The 20,067-nt window shown below is 43.4% G+C and overlaps 3 protein-coding genes and 1 pseudogene across 3 annotated transcripts; 3 read left to right on the top strand and 1 right to left on the bottom strand.

Annotated features, from left to right (window-relative positions):
• LOC113835012 lies at nucleotides 1-656 on the top strand (annotated as a pseudogene).
• A 2,140-nt stretch (nucleotides 657-2,796) lies between these two features.
• H1-5 (H1.5 linker histone, cluster member) lies at nucleotides 2,797-3,598 on the top strand. The gene has a single exon (XM_027409498.2). The coding sequence runs from the start codon at nucleotides 2,869-2,871 to the stop codon at nucleotides 3,535-3,537; it is 669 nt and encodes a 222-aa protein (XP_027265299.1). The 5' UTR covers nucleotides 2,797-2,868; the 3' UTR covers nucleotides 3,538-3,598.
• Nucleotides 3,599-15,608: 12,010 nt separating this feature from the next.
• LOC100760308 (histone H2B type 1-C/E/F/G/I) lies at nucleotides 15,609-16,083 on the bottom strand. Its single transcript, XM_027409530.2, has one exon. The coding sequence runs from the start codon at nucleotides 16,033-16,035 to the stop codon at nucleotides 15,655-15,657; it is 381 nt and encodes a 126-aa protein (XP_027265331.1). The 5' UTR covers nucleotides 16,036-16,083; the 3' UTR covers nucleotides 15,609-15,654.
• A 195-nt stretch (nucleotides 16,084-16,278) lies between these two features.
• Nucleotides 16,279-16,782, top strand: LOC100760601 (histone H2A type 1-B). Its single transcript, XM_027409522.2, has one exon. It carries the CDS (start codon nucleotides 16,329-16,331, stop codon nucleotides 16,719-16,721), a length of 393 nt encoding a protein of 130 aa, XP_027265323.1. The 5' UTR covers nucleotides 16,279-16,328; the 3' UTR covers nucleotides 16,722-16,782.
• The last annotated feature ends 3,285 nt before the right edge of the window (nucleotides 16,783-20,067 follow it).

Below are 20,067 nucleotides of genomic sequence, written 5' to 3'. Positions count from 1 at the left end.
TTCGGCAGTTCTCCATTGTGTTGTTTTTCATCCAGTGAAATGGCTCGTACCAAGCAGACAGCTCGCAAGTCCACTGGCGGCAAGGCCCCGCGCAAGCAGCTGGCCACCAAAGCTGCTCGCAAGAGCGCCCCAGCGACCGGCGGCGTGAAGAAGCCTCACCGCTACCGGCCCGGCACCGTGGCTCTGCGCGAGATCCGGCGCTACCAGAAGTCCACCGAGCTGTTGATCCGTAAGCTGCCGTTCCAGCGCCTGGTGCGCGAGATCGCGCAGGACTTCAAGACCGACCTGCGCTTCCAGAGCTCTGCAGTCATGGCGCTGCAGGAGGCCTGTGAGGCCTACCTAGTGGGTCTGTTTGAGGACACCAACCTGTGCGCCATCCACGCCAAGCGAGTCACCATCATGCCCAAGGACATCCAGCTGGCTCGCCGCATCCGCGGGGAGAGGGCTTAGGTTTTCCTGCCATCCTGTACTTCAAAGGCTCTTTTCAGAGCCCCCCTTCATTGTCACCAAAAATGAGCTGTGACTTCAAAACTGATCCTTGTATGTTCCGGTTTACAACAGTCTTAACGTGGCACTCACCACAACTTTATTCGGTCTCATTCTCACCCTGTGTGTATGTTCTAAGTCATGTGGCTCTTTGAGCTTAAGTACTTGTTTCGATAGCAGGACCTCTTCACAGGAAAATATACCAATTGTCCCCCTTAGTTTTTCCTCGTTAGGTAGCATCCTTTCTGCTTCAAATCTGGTGGTTATGTAAAATGTGCCTAGTTAAATTTTAGCATACCTTTAGAGTTCTTTAAATCTCTCTAGTGATTAATACCTGCCACCCTGCATTTTGCTTCAGTTAATTCTTCCCTAAATTAGAAACTTGTTTGGATAGTGGAAATTGGGTACGACAAGCTGCTTTTGTTCCTTTTGAGACAAGGCTTCACTATCACAGTTGCTTGGGATTATTGGCAGGCTTAAACCATCAAGTGCTAAAATGACCTCTTTGTGTTTAATTATGCTGAGTGGTACACAAGTAAAAGTTTAAGTTTTCTAAGTCACACACCTTCTTTGATATTGCTTATTGTTCTTTAGAAACGTTCCTACTTTGAAAGTAATACAATTTACTATATAGGTGTGTCGATCTTGTACACCATTCCCTGACAATGTGTACCAAACATGTTGTCCTCTTGTCCTCTTTAGTATCCTTGACTGATTGGTAAAACAGTCAGTACTTTATTTTTTTTGAGATAAGGTCTCAAGTAGCTCAGTGTTAAATGTAGTCACCTGAATATGTAGCAATGAATGACCTTGTGATTGCAATCTTGCCTCAACTGAGTAATTGGTAGGATTATAGGTGTGACCCTGAAAACCTTGATGAAGATTGTCTTTGTCAAAGGAAACTGCATTTTTTTTCTTTGTAAAATAAAACAGAATCCTTGTGATTTATTTTACATCTGAATGAATCGGATGTAGTCCTTTTTACATCTTTCTGCACCACAGCCTGTGTTACCTTTCACCATAGTAAGCTTCACCTTCTCTCCTAGAGCAAACTTCACCACCCCCTTTCTCTTTCCATTGCTTTATTTTTCTCAAATTCTTTGAAACTCTAATTGCCAGGCCCTTAATAATATTCTAAAATATTGCCCATCTTGGCATCTCAATATACAAAAAATACCCATATTGGCATTGACTACTTAAGAGCATGCCTGATTGTCCTGCTTGCTAAATGTTCTGAAATTCTCACTGGTCATCTCAACCAACTACATTTGAGGACTGGAGGGTCACTCTAATAATTTCCTGAAAGTTTTAAAATTTTCCTCACGCAAATTATCTTTAGTTAGTATTTTCTGTCTTCAGATACCATTAGCAACTAACAAAAGCAAGTCAGATCCATATCTAATTTATTTTGACTTAGAAGTAAATTGGTTTGCCTCTGAAGGTAGTGACTTCTTTTTAAATATTTGAGTTACTTTTTAAAGCTTTATGTGTATGAGGTTTTGTCTCCATGTGTATATGTGCACCACTTACTTGCCTGATAATCCGGAGAATTGAGAAGAAAGCCTGAGATACTCCGGGGCTGGAGTTACAGACAGTTGCAAGCTGCCCTGTGAGTGCTGGGAAACTAAAGCAGACCTGCAAGAGCAGTAGCTGCTCTTACCTGCCAATCCATTGCCACAACTCTTAAAGTCAATGATTTCTAAACTCCCGACTTCAAAGAAGAAAGTTTCACAATGGAAAAATTTTCAATCTCCATTAAAGATAGCAATGTGCAGAAAGTACGAGAAGCCGGACCTATTTTAAAGAGAAATATCTAAAATGTTTAATTTCAGTCTGCCGCCAGCCAAACCTGTGTTATTTGCTACAGTCAGAAACAAAGTTTGTGACCAAACCAAAAAAGATATTTCTTTTACTCTTGCAAAAATTAAAGGCGGGACTTGTGGACAAATCCTTTTAAGTAATGTTCCTTGCATACTTCGTATACGTTTATGGAAATATGCAAGTAACTATCAGGATGTCCTCTCCTTTGAGGATTCTTCTGAAACACTGGAGGGATTTAAAAAAAAATATCTTTAGTCTGTTGATTGTGATTCAAAAAAAGCACACATAGGTATGTGAACCCGAAGGCTGTTCTCCTTTGGAACACCAAACTGCCAATTTCTGCGCCCTTATTTTCAGTAGTAAGTAAAAATTTGGGGACTAACAAACACAATTTGGGATTCTAACCTTGTTTCGCGCGGCCAAAGGGCGGTGGATTGGACGCTCCACCAATCACAGCGCAGCTCTGGCTTATATAAGCCCGGAGTCGGAGCTAAGGAGCACAGCAAAATTTGCTCTTTGAGTTAGTTTTCCTTTGCTTTTATTGTAGCTTACAATCTCGCCATGTCTGAAACTGCTCCTGCCGAAACTGCTGCTCCGGCTCCTGTGGAGAAGTCTCCCGCAAAGAAGAAGGCGACCAAAAAGGCTGGCGCAACGAAGCGCAAGGCCACCGGTCCCCCGGTGTCCGAGCTCATCACCAAGGCTGTGTCTGCCTCTAAGGAGCGCAGTGGCGTGTCCCTGGCCGCGCTCAAGAAGGCTTTGGCTGCAGGTGGCTACGACGTGGAGAAGAACAACAGCCGCATCAAGCTGGGGCTCAAGAGCCTGGTGAGCAAGGGCACCCTGGTGCAGACCAAGGGCACCGGCGCCTCCGGCTCCTTCAAGCTCAACAAGAAGGCGGCTTCCGGCGAGGCCAAGCCCAAAGCCAAGAAGGCAGGCGCCGCCAAGGCTAAGAAGCCTTCAGGTTCCACCCCGAAAAAGCCTAAGAAGGCTGCGGGGGCCAAGAAGACCGTGAAGAAAACTCCAAAGAAAGCAAAGAAGCCTGCGGCCGCTGGAGTGAAGAAAGTGGCCAAGAGCCCTAAGAAGGCCAAGGCAGCTAAGCCTAAGAAGGCAGCCAAGAGCCCGGCAAAGCCCAAGGCTGTGAAGCCAAAGGCAGCCAAGCCTAAAGTTGCCAAGCCTAAGACAGCTAAGCCTAAAGCTGCTAAGGCGAAGAAGGCTGTTTCTAAAAAGAAGTAGGTTTGCTTCTAATAGCAACCAAGCCCCAAAGGCTCTTTTCAGAGCCACCCAGAGAGCTCGGTGAATGTAGCTGTACACTGACCTAACCCTCTAAGTCCCGCCAACTACCTGAACCATCTGGGTGCCACAGTGGAATTCAGGTAACACTAGCACGGAGTACTCCTGCCCTCACGTACTGCTGAGTAGTTGCCATGTCCACGCGGGCACCCGCCTTTTTCCTCACTGTGCGCGCTCCCCCCCCCCCCCCCGGCTAATCCTCCCACTCCCATCCCGGACTAGTAGGTCTTGTCCTTTGCGCGCGTCTATCTTTACCCTCTGTTCTGTGAACACATTGTTCGTCAGGAATGTAGCTCTCCAGAGTTCACTTAGACTGCAGTTAGCTTTTCATAACTGAAAAATCAACGCGCGGCGCGAAAAGAGGCCGAATTGATTGGCTGTACATAATCGTATTTCCTAACCCAGTTGCATCATGGTTTTGTACCAACCTTGCCTCGATTGGACAGCCAGTCGATGACGTTTGGAGAGTCACTCCACTCAATTGCCGCAACTCATTTACAGCTAGTGTAGAGACTACCCTGCACCCTTCACTTTATCAAGTTGCCTTTTCTTCCTAGTATTAGGGCCCTCGAAGTCAGCTCCTTACCGGAAGGAGTTTTTAAGAAGGCGGTGACGCAGTCGCAGAAGGACCATTAGTGTAATCGTAGCCATAAGTAGAGTATATGTACAAGGTGCTGAAGCAGCTACACTCCAGCTCAGACATCTCTTCGAATGCCATGTGCCAATCAGGCCGTGTCCAAGTGTCCCAGGGGTGTCCAAATTTCAAGTCACTTACACTTTATGTTTGTATTTTCGAGACAGGGTTTCAATGTGTAACCGCCTTGCTTGTCCTGGAACTAGGTCTTTAGACCAGGCTGTCCTCGAACTTGCCATCATCCTGTGTCTGCCTCCAGAGTGCTGGGATTAAAGGTGTGTGCCACTCCCACCCTGATCGTTTACACGATTTATGGAGCGTTTACTTTGTTCTTGGTAGCTTACAGACACTGAAGTTCCTTGATAAGTACTTTATTTATTTATTTATTTATTTATTTATTGGTTTTTCGAGATAGGGTTTCTCTGTGTAGCTTTGGAGCCTATCCTGGCACTCGCTATGGAGACCAGGCTGGCCTCCAACTCTTAGAGATCCGCCTGCCTCTGTCTCCCGAGTACTGGGATTAAAGGCGTGCGCCACCAAGGCCCGGCTGATAAGTACTTTATTTAAAAAGTTTGTTTATGTAGTTGGTTTGACACTCCTAACAGAAGTTTTATTGTACTATACTAGGTCGGTTTTCATCGTTAAAGATTGTGTATCGCTTTCACTTTTAAGGTTAGATTGCTGCTAACATTACTCAGTCATCCCTTAACTGTTTCAGGCTTCCCAGCTGGGCAGTCAGGGATGCTTTAATAAGTAAACAGCCTTTCAGGTAACTTAAAAAGTCAAGGTTGTTTAGCAATAAAAGTATTGGGAATGTGTTTTCTTACTCACTTTAGTTTTAATTTGTGTAAAATGCCTGAATGTTATCCAAATTAAATTATACTGAGTTAAGGCTAAAGTAGAATTGGCTTCTAGTGTAAACACTATGCTGGCAGCTCAAAATTTTCTGCCAATTTGTATATCTGATCTGGATAGAGCAAAGTAGCTGTTTTTGCTTCTGTTGCTATCCTTTTTTTTTTTTTTTAAATGAAATTTCTACAGTGAAAATCCTACCTTCATTTTGCTGCCTGTGCTTTATTTGCCTTTTTAATGTTTTGCCCCTCTAATAGACGACTTTTGTGATTACTTATTTTATTCTTCAGTTATGGTCACAAACTGGCCCAGACTGACCTCCAGCTGAAATCAGTGTAGCGACAACAGCGTTTTAGAATGCAGGTGTTAGAATTTTCCTTCATCCACAATGGAGATTAATCTTTTAAAATTAGCTCTATGTTTCATATTGCTATATTCTTTCTCTTCTGCAAAATGGGGGGTATTCTAAGTAATAAAGCAGTATTTATGAATACTATACTTTGCCTTAAGCAAAGACTCAGAGTGCCTTCTACCCCCATCTTAAGACCTCATTCTTAAAACAGCTTGAGCATGTTGCAACTTAAATGCCTTAGGTTGTCAATATGTTTTCATATGTATTTTCAACAAGGCATCAAGTGACTAATTGGTAGGACAGAGTCTATTTTTGTAGTTGAGTAACAAAGTTTGAGAGACAAAACATAAGCAAGTGCATGTTGTTTCACCTTTGCCCCAGATTTTTTTTTTTATTGATCTCTTCATAGGAATGCTACTTTATTTATTTGATTTGGTAATTTAAAGTTTTGTGACTTTATTTAAATTTTAAATCTTATGTAGATTCCTATATGCAAAACTGAAATATAATTTGCAGGAAGTTTTCCTCCACTTTGTGATCCTGGCAGTGACCCTTTAGCAATGAAGATATGGACAACACAGATGGCTTCTGATTGTTTTGAAATATGTTTCAAGAACAGCAGGAAATGAAAAAGATCTCTAATTTAGGTGGGGTTCCCATTGCTGCTGTCAATGCAGAAGTCACAGAGCCCTGTGCCCCAGACCTGGAAAGGAGATATGACAGCACTAGTCTCAGGAGTGTCCATCAGAGCTGTCTTCTCCCTTGAAACCGGTACCTACCTGCATCCCTGCTGCTGCCACTCCCAGTCCTGGCATTTTCTGGTCCTTGCAACAACTGTTATGTGGCATTTAGGTCCACCTCCACTGGCTTACTTTTGTTGTATTCCAAAAGAAATCATGAAACAGCATTTGGTTAAGGGAAATGGATTTATTTATACTTTGACCAAAATCAGGGAAAGAATTTATTCTCTATTGTGCCTGTGGCAATCTTATATTTTACAGGAGATAATGAGAAAAGGATGGACTATAGGGAAGTAAGACAGTTTTACAGGGCTTTACCTGGGTTGAGCATCGAGCCCGAGGCTCAAAGCTGACCCCCTTCCCCAATTACATAGTCTTGGCTGGCCTTAAACTCTCCTAGATCCCTGTATCTAGGACCAGAAAACAGCGAAACCCTGGCTTTTCTAGTGATGACCCTGTGGGTTAGGAGAGAGCAGAGAGGAACACTTGCAGTTGGGAAAGACTTTTTGATAATCTTTGCTGACATGCTTGGCCACCCTGTCTACCCTTCTATATCTGCCTTTGCATGTGGGGGTCTCGATTTACTGTGGGGGTGGGGTTGTGCTTTGACAGGGTGGGGTATGATCTGCCCAAAGTGTGTTAATAGGTGGCACTTGCAAACACTTGTCTCTTGTTTTGCAGCATGGGAGGCACTCCAGCTGGTTTATTCCAGGACTGAGTTGAACAGTGACTATGGGACCTTTTATTCCAGAGTGAGAAATTGTAGTGCTGCAGTACACTGAGGCACAGCTTGGAGAGGACAGACTGCAAGACACAAGAGACAGTAAATCAGAGGACATCAGTGAAACAGGGAAAAAAGGGGGAAATGGAAAAACCCAAGGATAGGGAGGAGGGAAGGGGCAGCATATGGGACACAAAGGAAATGGATCAGTTAGGGCCTTCCAGTTGGGTCAGGAGAGGCCCCTCTTCTATGAAACCTATTGGCATGAAGGCCAGACTAAGATGCTTGCAGTGTGCCCTCCCACTCTTCCCTTTGAGATCAGCAATTCTGAGCCCTTGGGTTTCTTTTTTCTTTTCTTTTTTTTTCGGTTTTTCGAGACAGGCTTTCTCTGTGTGGCTTTGGAGCCTATCCTGGCACTCGCTCTGGAGACCAGGCTGGCCTCGAACTCACAGAAATCCACCTGCCTCTGCCTCCCAAGTGCTGGGATTAAAGGGGTGTGCCACCAACGCCCGGCTGAGCCCTTGGGTTTCTGAGCTGTACAAAAGACATATTCCACTAGAACGTGCTCCTCTCTGCTTCTTTGGGGCCTAAGGACATAGCAGTTGTTCCTGAGGGTGGACTTGGTACCAACCCACTTCTCAGCATTTCTTTGAAGCTAGAGCTGAGGTAAGCTGAATTTGGTACCCCTGGGGCTCTGGACAGGGGACTTTACACCTTGTCAAAATCAAGATCCAGGGAGGGACACCTGACATTTAGAACCCAGATTGAATTATTCTGTAAAAATTGAGAAAAGTCCAGACATTCTCTGACTCCTCTGACTAGAATGTTTTGGCCATCATATTTGCCCTTACATTCCAGATAACATTTAAAATGTGTTGTTCAGTAACAAAATGGAGAATTGTTCTCACCCAGAAAGATTATTATAGAAAAATTTCAGGTTGGGTCAGGTTGAACTGCTGCATGCAAACAGCCTATTAGAAGGTCAGAGACGGGGAGTGAGAGCTTTCTCTCTTGCATCTGGGTGCCACTCTTGAGGACTGACCCGTCCAGCAGGCCAGGTTATTTGTGGGTCTCGAGGAGGTATCACCTAGGGGGTCAATGGGGGCGAGAGAGAAAAGGAGACCAAGCAGCGCAAGAAAGGACAAGAATCTGTCTGTGCAATGTCAAGGTCTCGATTTACTGGGGCTTAGAGTGGGCTTAAATAGCCCTGCAACAATAGAATTGGGGGGAATAATAGAAGGGACATCAGGTATTTGCTGGGACTGGAACATTCTTCTTGTCAGCCAGAACATCTAGTGGTCTTTCTTGGAAGAGCGAACAGAAAAGCTCCAGACCCTTCCTCGGAACAGAAGCAGTTAGCAGTTCTGCTTGGCCAAACCGTATCTAATTAGAGATTACAGGAGGCTCACAGAGCTGGCTTTAAGCCGCAAACTTAAAGGTCATTAAAAGTCTTACAAAGGTGGGCTTTAAGCCGCATAGTTTTGGGCCCACGGCCCCTTACAGAGGACAATGAAAAAGGGTTGGTCTTTCCACTTTAAAACTTTGATAGAATTGTGCCCTCATCAAACTTGGAACTTCTGGCTTGAGTTACTGGAAAGCTCCTAAAACCCAGCAAAGATAGTTTTCACTTTTCATGGTCCACTATTCAAGCAAGCTCTTTCTTTATATTGATCTCTAGGTCTTGTCAAAATAGGCATTTTGACTCCAGCCATTACATTTGCATTGAAAGAGAAAAATATAAAGAATAAACCAAAAAGAGTGCCCCAGCTCTCTGGGGTGCTGGAGAGATGTCTCAGTAGTTTAGAGCAGAGGACCCAAGTTCGGTGTCCAGCATCCACATCAGGCAGTAACTGTAGGTGCAGAGGGATCTAAAGACAATAGCTGCCAAGGATGTGTACACACATCCCTGTGGGGACACATAGACATGCATGTTCGATGCACAAACATGCATGTGGGGACACACACACACACACACACACACACACACACACACACACACACACACACACACACACACACAATTTAAATAGCAAAACAAGTTAAAAAGGAATTTTTATTTTACGTGCATTGTTTCTGCGAACCATGTGCATGCAGTACCTGTAGAAACCAGAAGGGGGAGTCAAATCCTTTGGAACTGGAGTTGAAGACCATTGTGAGTCATTATGTAGCTTCTGGGAACTGAACTAGGGACCTACCTCTGCAAGAGCAGTCAGGGCTCTTAACTATAGAGACAGCTCTCCACCCATCAAATATTTTTTAAAATGTAAGGTCTGGGACCCTGTCAACTATCTCATGGCTGGAACTCAGTCACACTGCCAAACCTGGCTGCAAGACAGACCAGGAAACAATGAATACATAAGAAGGATAGGTGGGAGTGTGAAGAACAGAAGCATGTATGCATGGTTCTGCATGGACGGATAGATGAATAGGTGGATTGCTGGCTGGTAATTGATCAAAGTGTTTGTTTTTATTGGTTCACAAATGTCACTGTGATGGGAATTTGCTCCCCATTGTGGTGATAAGGGAGACAGTCCTGACTTTAGCACACAGAACTTTTGGAAAGCCCTTAGGTCCCTGTGAGAGATGGCCTTGGAAGTGATTAAAATAATTGTGAAAAGCCCTAAGTTAGTTCTGAACAAAGGCTCATTATAGAAGACTGAGCCACCTCCCTTGCAAGCCTCTGTCTTTGAAGAAGTGATCTTTTCAGTGGTTCTCAGCCATTTGTCATGGGGTGTTATAACCCGTCTTTGTGGGGCTTCAGTTGGTTCCAGCTGACTTGCCTGGTTTGTACCTAAAAGGAGGAATGTGGATTGAGAAAGGGCAGGTAAAGACGCTAAGACAAAGACACAGAATAGAGTTAGAAGGGCAATCTAGTGAATAGTGGATGCCCCAAGTTTATTCTTCAATATTCTTAAATACCCCAACCCAAAAGGGGACCATTGCAAAAGACTTCTTTATCATGTACAAGGAACAAACAGACTTTCTTCCTTAATTCTCTAAACATTTGGTAACCACACCTTAGACAAAATTTCTTGTTATTTGACCTTGAGGGTCAAGAGTTACCATACCTCAAAGCAAGTCTCTTGTTATTTAGATAAGACATCCAGGACCAAGATCAAACATCCTACAATAGCCACGCCTTAGACCTTTAGGTCTTATGACTTTAATCTTGGAAGAGTAAGGATGGAAGATATGAACTTGTCTACCTTTCTAGTTAGTTGTTTAGGTATATCTGGATCATTATCTCCTTATAGAATATTACTTAAAGGATTTAAATCATCATTAGATGCTCAAAAAAATACTTAACCAATGAATATTTTATAACAATTTCTAAAAAACTCATTTAAAAGATTTTTAAACTATCTTTTCTAATTGTTATCTATTAAGCCCCAATTTCTTTAGAATATAACATATGTCTTTAACAGTTCTCTAGATTTATTTAGAGTTTTTGAGTAGCCTTTTCTAATCTAATCTTTGAGGCTGACAAGCTGATAAGACCTCACTTGCATGTTAGCTGACCTGCCAAGCTGTGAATCTAACAGGTTGGCTCTTTTTTGAGGCTTCTCATAAATCCTTCTCAAAATCATGCATCAACCCTTATTTTCTAGATGTCCTTTTTCAACCATAAAATTTTAGTAAGACCTATATCCTCTCATCTGCCAAATTTTATAGTATTGAAGGAACCAGCTTCCTTTTGGCAGCCATAACTGCCGAACACGTGCTTGCCATAAACCTGCCTTGGTCACTTAGAGGTCAGATGCCTGTCTTGTGACAAGGAGCCAATCAGAAGTTAGCTGGTGGCACTATGCTTTACGACCCTGGGTGTGCTTTACAGACAAGCGCACAGCAATGACGTAGAGAGCATAGCAACCACCCTGGGAGGGCCTATGAGCCATAACAACCAGTTGACCAATCAACACAGGGCAAGCCCTCCAAGCCTGGAAGCACACCAATCGTGAGCCTGTGCGTAAGCCTGTGCGTACCCCTAGACACTCCCCTTACGCTGCCCTATAAGATCTTTTGGGAGACCCAAGGAGCCGTCTTTTCTAGCCGTCCACCATGGCAGGTGGGTGAAAGACCCGAGCTAACATAGGGTTAGCTCGTTAAATTACAATAAAGCCTTGTGCAGTTTGCAGCAAGCTCTCGAATCCGCCTGGTGATTGGGGTGACCGCGAACCTGGCCTGGTGCCCGGAATACTTGAGTTTTCGGGGGTCTAACAGTATCATAGATTCCTCATATCTCTAAGCTAATGCTATAAACTTTTGCTAACCTTTTAATTGACTATCTCCTAGGGCTCAAATCATAATTTTTCCTGTTAAGACATTGACTCATTAACTGGATGCTCTTTTTGACTCTATTAAAGTGACTTTGATATTTTTTAAACAATATCCAAGGCAATATAAATATCTCTAATCATATCCAAGGCAATATAGGCATTTCCATTCATCGCATTCATAAATTCACAATCACATCACGCATCCAGGTGTGGCCACACCGTTCATTCATAACTTGCATACGTCTCACATTTCTCCTTTTGCCTAAGTTATGATCAGCTTGTAGAAAAGAAAAATCCTAATTGAAATTATTAACATAGTAGCTTATAGTCAATCATTGAAATATGAGCATCCAAAATTTGAACAATTCTAAGCTTAAATATGTTGCCTTTTCTTTTCTATAAGTCTCAAAAACAGTTTCTGTCTGGCTGTATCAATAGCATTTATATACATTAATTAGCCATCAACCATGGCGGCATCTCCCAAGGCTGTAAGTTGCAGCCTCCAAGCTTGACTGCCTCTAAGAAATGCTGCCAGCAACGAGCAGACCAGTGAGTCCTCCGTGGCTTGCAAGTATGCGGAGCCCCGGGAGGGTGAGAGCACAGGCTGAGGGAATAGGGGAAGGTCAGTCATTGGCTTCTGTACATGACAATGGTCACAACTTCTGAAGGAAGTCTTTAACAGCAAGAGGCGAGACCTGTCACCAATGAGTTCAGGGCTCTGAATGAGAAGAGCCCAATAATTAAGAATAACTTCAGGAACATTTTTTTTTGGGGGGGTTAACTCATACATCTTACCTAAATCTCTCCCAACCTTTTCCCAGGTCTGGGGAGCTATGTCTGGTCCCATTAAAATCAAACATAGACAAGCTTTATTAATAAAACAAAAAATGAACTAAATCTTTCTTTTTAACTCTTATTTCTTTTTATCTTCTCCTTTTTAATTCTTACTCCTTTTTATCTTTCTTTTTAACTCTTATTCCTCTCTCCCTAAGACTACTCTTTACTTCTCTGATAAAGAGGGCCTCCTTAGAGGCTGTTTTGCCCATGACTATAATGGGACAGCAGTACTTACGTCGAGACAGACCGGTGCACGAGCGATGCAGGGCGACTCCACTTTGGGTCGACTAGTCTCTTCTTCTCTGGGTGCTCTCCGGAGACCACCGTACCTTGAGCCTCACGTTTGGCGCCACTTGACCCGTCCAGCAGGCCAGGTTATTTGCGGGTCTCGAGGGGGTTGTCACCTAAGGGGGTCGATGGGGGTGAGAGAGAAATGGAGACCATGCGGCGCAAGAAAGGACAAGAGTCTGTCTGTGCAATGTCAAGGTCTCGATTTACTGGGGCTTAGAGTGGGCTTAAATAGCCCTGCAACAATAGAATTGGGGGGAATAATAGAAGGAACATCAGGTATTTGCTGGGACTGGAACATTCTTCTTGTCAGCCAGAACATCTAGTGGTCTTTCTTGGAAGAGCGAACAGAAAAGCTCCAGACCCTTCCTCGGAACAGAAGCAGTTAGCAGTTCCACTTGACCAAACCGTATCTAATTAGAGGTTACAGGAGGCTCACAGAGCTGGCTTTAAGCCGCAAACTTAAAGGTCATTAAAAGTCTTACAAAGGTGGGCTTTAAGCCGCATAGTTTTGGGTCCACGGCCCCTTACATCTAACAATGAGTTTGTTTTCTTAATTAGAAAAGCATCATATACTAGTATTGCATATGTTAATCTTCCTTATTTTCCATGATTGGAGATACCTCTTGGGATCAATCTGAAGGATCTGTGTCTTGTTCCAACTGTTCCTTATAGGTAAGTTTAAATGCTAGTACTCCAGTTAATTTGAGCTCCCAGAGAGCATTTATGTACTTTTATCTCAGATTGGTGTTTGGATGCCTGTACAGATGGCCAGGTTGTTAACTTAAAAAGACAATTGTCATTAAGATGCAAATGGAATGTGACTCATTTCTAAGCTACTCCTTGGATAATGTTAGAACATTTATTAATTCATGGTACTATGAATCTGGAAATTTTGAGATTACTGTCTGGTATTACTCACATGTTTGCAGAACATGGAGTACCTGGTGATAAAATATTAGAGGGTATTGCTAGTGGCTTGGCGAAGTTAAATCCATTTGATCAACTTAAGACTGCAAGCATTTTCTAGGTTATAATGTTTATAAGGATTATTTGCTCTTGTTATTTTAAATAGCCTAGATAAAACCTCCCAACCTCAAAAAAGTAATACAACATCGAGCTGCTCTATTCAATTTTATATAACAAAATATGGTTAAACAAAAAGGGGGAAAATAAGACTTGATGAACTGATGTCAGCCCAGGACAATATACTTGCCAAATAATCCTTGAAAGCAAGAGGATATTTGCAGAGTTATGACAGAACATTGTCTTCATACTCCAACAAGTATTTCCCTGACCAGGTGTCATGTTTTTTCATCTATCTTCTGGGAAAATGTTCAGTTAGTAACATAAAAGCTGCTCTTTGTTTAGTAAGAAAAAAAGCCAACATTACAAGCTGGCATTATCTTATGCACTCTGTATTTTGTATCCATGACTGCAACAGTATAATATGGCTAAGAATAAAGGCTCTGCACTCCAAGTCCTGAATAAGCTGAGTCCTTTGCTGTTCCTGGTTTTGGTGTCCATGGTCAAATTGACAGTATCTTTTGATCTTTCACACTTAATTTTAGCCCAAACCTGAAACCATGAGCCTTGCTACATTCTTCCATTAGTACTTTATGAGACCCTAGTTTCTCTAGGGTCTCATAGATTTTTCTATTTTTAATGAGGCTTAGAACTTGTTTTTACACAGGTAAAAACCACTTCCACAATAAATTTATTTTGCTCAGTTCTCTTGTTGGTGCGTTTTATATGAGTTAAAACACTTGTTTTTACCTCTTTATTATATCTGTACTATCATATAGCATCTGATTATAACAGGTTATAGGAAACACACACCTAAAATGTAAAGCACATTATATGATACACTCAAGAGCAAACTACTGGTCCCCCCAAAAAAGGATTTCAGAGTCTCTGTGCTTTCCCCATTACTTAGACACCTTTACCACTAAAGTAATCTTTGTCTAATAGTTTTACATTTTTCATTTCGGTTTGTAACCATACAGGTTTCTAAATGAACTTCAAAACTAAGTAATTTGGATTTGATTTTTATTAAATGGCATTATTTGCAAACCTTCCGAGACATGACTCTAAAATTACATACTTTATTTCAGCCATTTTCTTCTTTGTATGACTTGCATTGTATTAATTTACCTCAGTTAAAGCATTTCTTTTATAGGAACACGTGGTTATTTCTACTAGTTTGCCTGAAAAAATTCCATTGTTCCTAAAACAAACAAAACAAAACAAATCCCCATCTCTTGTTGCTGTATTTGCAACATATTCTTATGAAAACAACTAGAAGTCAACAGAATATCCTACTCATATAAAACGCACCAACAAAAGAACTGAGCAAAATAAACTTATTGTGGAAGTGGTTTCATGTGGATTCCAGGTTAAAATGTTCCAATTTTGCTATTGCATATTTAAACTGGAAAGCCTGTTTTGATTATGGTGGGGGGGTGAGGATAGGGGAACAGCTGGCAATAGCCTTCTGATTTTTTCCTTTTAAGTCCCTTCCAAATGTCAGAAACAGAGACGAGAACCACCGCACAAATGGCGGGGAAACAAACGCCTCCGCAGAAGTGAGGGCCAGTTTCGAATAAAGACAGATACAGAGAAGATTTGGCGCGTGATTTTCAAATTGCCCGCGCAGCGCCTGGATTGGACATTGAAGTCTACTTTGAGATGGGCAAAAATTCTTTTGGTTAGTTTCACTTTTGGTAAAGCTCAATAGGGAAACCGAATAAACATGCACAGACAGCACTGCACACAAAAGCAAACTTTAAACTGAGTATGTGTGCACAGGTGCTTTCAAAGACCCGAAAAACTTTACAGCGTTCAATGCGGAAACGTTCCATTACTAAGTACTCCAGAATAGCAACTTTCTAAGAAATGTAACAACTCACAATGAAGTCCCACGTCCTACCAATAAAGTGAGTGGCCTTGAAGAGAGCCTTTGGGTTAAGACTCCTGCTGCTGGATTGTGATCACTGACATTCAAATCACACAGGCTTCTAGATGGGCTATCACCATTAACACTTTACTGACTCAGCACAGTGAGCTGTACTTGACTTAAGTATAATTTGAGAATTGGATGCATTCCTAGAAAAGCAATTTCAAGGGGAGTAAAAAAAAAAAAAAAAAAAGAACTAAACAGGACTGACTGGACCAAATATATATGTATATATACTCCATAAATCTTACCTCCTGGGATTCAGCTTATTTATTCTCTTTTGTTACCTCCCAGACAGGAGGACTACACTTGGGGCACAAAAGATCGAGAAATGTAACAGCTGTTTCAACAGAATTTGTGGGTGGCTCTGAAAAGAGCCTTTGGGTCAAGAAAGTCAGCGCGCTCACTTGGAGCTGGTGTACTTGGTCACAGCCTTGGTGCCCTCGGACACCGCGTGCTTGGCCAGCTCCCCGGGCAGCAGCAGGCGCACAGCCGTCTGGATCTCCCGGGACGTGATGGTCGAGCGCTTGTTGTAATGCGCCAGGCGAGAAGCCTCGCCCGCGATGCGCTCGAAGATGTCGTTGACGAACGAGTTCATGATGCCCATGGCCTTGGAGGAGATGCCGGTGTCGGGGTGAACCTGCTTCAGCACCTTGTACACGTACACCGAGTAGCTCTCCTTGCGGCTGCGCTTGCGCTTCTTACCGTCCTTCTTCTGGGCCTTGGTCACGGCCTTTTTGGAGCCCTTCTTCGGGGCCGGCGCGGACTTGGCAGGTTCAGGCATGGCGAAGAACAAAAGGAAATCAGGAAAGCAGAAACAGAAAATACGAGAATGCACTCGGCGCCGACTGCTTTTAAAACAAACTTGTGACTATGCTTATCGTGATTAAAAACGTCATTCACTTAGTGTCCAATCAAAGCAAATACTTTTCAAAACCACGGTGCCATTGGGTTAGGTGGAAAAGATGCATGTAGCCAATGAAATCGCTTCATTTTCGCGCCTTGTGTTGACTATAAACAGCACCAGTGTCTCTTTTAGTTGCTCGCTGATTGATTTTTAGCAGCTACCAATCTATTATGTCTGGACGCGGCAAGCAGGGTGGCAAGGCTCGCGCCAAGGCCAAGACCCGCTCCTCCCGGGCCGGCCTGCAGTTCCCCGTCGGCCGTGTGCACCGTCTGCTCCGCAAGGGCAACTACTCGGAGCGCGTGGGCGCCGGGGCCCCGGTGTACCTGGCGGCTGTGCTGGAGTACCTGACGGCCGAGATCCTGGAGCTGGCTGGCAACGCGGCCCGCGACAACAAGAAGACCCGCATCATCCCGCGCCACCTTCAGCTGGCCATCCGCAACGACGAGGAGCTCAACAAGCTGCTGGGCCGCGTGACCATCGCGCAGGGCGGCGTCCTGCCCAACATCCAGGCGGTGCTGCTGCCCAAGAAGACCGAGAGCCACCATAAGGCCAAGGGCAAGTGAGACCCTTTGTATCAAGCACTGTTAAAATTCACCAAAGGCTCTTTTCAGAGCCACCTACGAAAACACTGGGAGGAGCTGTGGTACTCCTTAGTAGTTAAACCAGTAATATCTTAAATACAATGGTGGACTCTTCACTAATTCTATTCGTGAGACAATAGGATTTGGAGTGAAGGTTTTTGCTATTTGTTGCCCATTTGTGCTAAAACTAGGGTGAATCAACTGCTACTGCCTGATGGTCAACTAAATTGTAATGCAACGTTAGGCCAGGAAGTTTGCAGTAACCTCACGCTATTCGTATGTAGTATTACTCGAGGGATAGCAAGTTTGCTAAAAGGGTGGTTCTTTAGGTGCCTCTAGTCATCACGCCATGCCTTTGTACTTACAGAATGATTTTCAACTATAATTCTTTTAGTCTTATGCCTGTTTTCAATGTTTTTTTCTTTTGGGTGCGGGGAGGAAGGTTAGAGGCAGGTTTCTTTGGCTTTGAATGCTGCCCTGGAAGTAGCTCTTGTAGACCAGGCTGTTCTCGAACTCTGAGACATCCGCCTGCCACTGCATCCCCTCTGGTGGGATTAAAGGCGTGTGCCACCACCGCCGGGCGGTTTTGTTTTTCTTTACATAAGCGTAGTTTTGTGAAAATTTTACGAAGGCAAGTATTTTATGGTTCGTACATGCAAAATCAAGCCCACTTGGTGGCACGGGCTTTAAAGGAGGCTAAGATGAGATTTGAGTTCTGAGACATCCTGGAATACATAGACCATAATACAATATTTTTTTTTAAGTCAATCAGTGGAAGCTGTTGCTCCAGGCAGTTCAAACAGGGAAATTGATAGGGCAGAATTCACCCTCAAATGTGATCCTTTGAGCAACACTGGATACATGTCTACTGCCACCAGGATATATAGTGACTGTGTCTGAGGATGTTCTTAGATTTTGGATTGGTGGAAGTTAGTAGTCTGCAATTTTAAGGCTGCAGATATTAGTTTAGACAGAGGTGGGCAACCACATTTAGGTGCTTAAAACTTGCCAAAGATGAGACAACCAGCCTGTGGACCTGAAACATTCCAACCTTACTTAGGTATGGTGCCCCTAAGTCTCCAAATCACCTCAGTACTGGTCAATCTGTCTTTGAAGATACAGTTTTATTTCCAGGAATCCTATTGACATATCCTAACTTAGAAGTTAAAGAAAAAAATATTTCAGAATATTAAAAAATAAGCAGTTTCATTTTACTTGTACTGTACAGAGAGTACTGTGCACAACAGACACAGAACAACCATCCTCAAAGATTTTGTTCAATCTTCAAAAAAGCATTTGGATATTTCTTTGAAAATGTTGATGAAAGCCAATTAAGTAGAAATAGAAAGCCAATTAAATAGAAAATATTGGAAGGAATGAAATTTGCAGTATGATGAAATTCACATACAGATTCAATTTAATATAGTCAAAATAGACACATCAGTATTGACCCTAAGTATACTTAAGGAAAATTAACTTACATGTGAAAAATGACCTTAAATTCGACAGATTCACCAACTGATGTAGATGACTAATTCACCCATTGATGCTGCTTTTATGAAAAATTAAGAGAATAATACAGATATTAAGATGCGTAGAGAAGGAATACAAGGTAATTTACAGCATCTTGTGAGCCTTACAAAGTGTTACAAAGTGTGCATTAGCCGCAGCCAGAGCACCTCAGCAGCTGCCTGCGGTGTTCTCTGTAGACGGGGTAACCGGTCATTAGGGGGCCGCTTGGCTTTCTGTATTTTGCACAACGTCGGCGTGTTGCTTGTGAGCTCAATTCTCCAAACTTAAGACAGGGTGAGGAGTTGGTTCCATTAGAAGGCACAGACAAAGAAACAGAGGCGCCTTTTCTTTTTTTTTTTTTTTAAGCCTTCCCCTCCCCCACGGCGGCGGCAGCAACTTCCCGCCTCCTCCCTCAGGTCCTCAGTTCGGTCCGCCGCCTGCTGTATAAAAGCCTGCTCTCAGCTCAAGGCTCAGTGTTTCAGCTCTCAGCGGTTCACTGTCACCATGTCTGGCCGTGGTAAAGGCGGTAAAGGTCTGGGCAAGGGCGGCGCTAAGCGCCACCGCAAAGTCCTCCGCGACAACATCCAGGGCATCACCAAGCCCGCCATCCGCCGCCTGGCCCGCCGTGGCGGAGTCAAGCGCATCTCCGGCCTCATCTACGAGGAGACCCGCGGGGTGCTGAAGGTGTTCCTGGAGAACGTGATCCGCGACGCGGTCACCTACACGGAGCACGCCAAGCGCAAGACCGTCACCGCCATGGACGTGGTCTACGCGCTCAAGCGCCAGGGTCGCACTCTCTACGGCTTCGGCGGCTGAGCAGTTCAGCTTTTCAGCTTTTTTCTCTAAAGGCCCTTTTCAGGGCCACACACTTAGTCTGCGAAAGAGCTACGACATTCTGAGAATCCAATATTTGGTCTTAGGAATCCATATGGCTGTTTCATTTCCCTTCAACTTAAACGTTTTTTATTTTAAATCTTGTGTCTTTAGTGAGTATTTACTTTCTTTCAAACATGAATCTGTCCATTAATGACTTTCCGTTTTCTATTACCACCTTCGTTTTTCCTCCCTAGGTTCTAAAACATCCAATCCTATTGTCATGTCAAATAGGCTAGGCCTGCCAAGCAACCCAGACCCACCAATGTTCTCATCTTTTTCTTCAAAGTGAAAATCCAAAATCCAACCACACAAAAGAGCCCAACCACAGTTGATAACATGCAAATTATTACACAAGTGCAACATCATTTGTGTACAATAAGTTGGATAAAATTTAAGTCCAAAATATTAACTCCATTATCGCTAGATAAACGCTCTGGTAAGAGCATTTGCTCTTTAGGACAGGAGATCACTGTTTGGAACTCTCTGAGCAATTCATAACTCCCTAAGTCCAACTTGGGGATATTTGTTGCCCTCTTCTCTCATCCACGTGCACAGACATACCTAGCCATAAATAAATAATTTAAAAAATGAATTCAAATCCCACAGCAAAGGGAAAAAAGTGAGTAAGGAGATTTTTATTTGTCCATTCATTTTGAGATGGGGGAGGGGGGAGTTGTCTCACTTACCTACCCCTAGCTGACCTTGAACTCAAGTTGCAGCCAAAACAGGCCTTGAACTCCTGGCTGATTGTCCTGATTTCATCTCTGGAGTATCTGGATTACACCACCACCCCTGGGTTGTTGTTCTTTACTTCATCAGGCTTTTTTACTGGCAATGAAGGTAAGGGTCCCAGTTTGAGCAAAGTGGAAGGCAGCTAAGCCAATGACTCATATCCCCTTTATTTCAGTTGGCAGATAAACAGACCCAGTCACAGCTGTTC

The sequence above is a fragment of the Cricetulus griseus genome, chromosome 3, assembly GCF_003668045.3.
Source record: "Cricetulus griseus strain 17A/GY chromosome 3, alternate assembly CriGri-PICRH-1.0, whole genome shotgun sequence".
NCBI classification, from domain to species: domain Eukaryota; kingdom Metazoa; phylum Chordata; class Mammalia; order Rodentia; family Cricetidae; genus Cricetulus; species Cricetulus griseus.
This window is presented reverse-complemented; position numbering and strand designations above follow the sequence as displayed.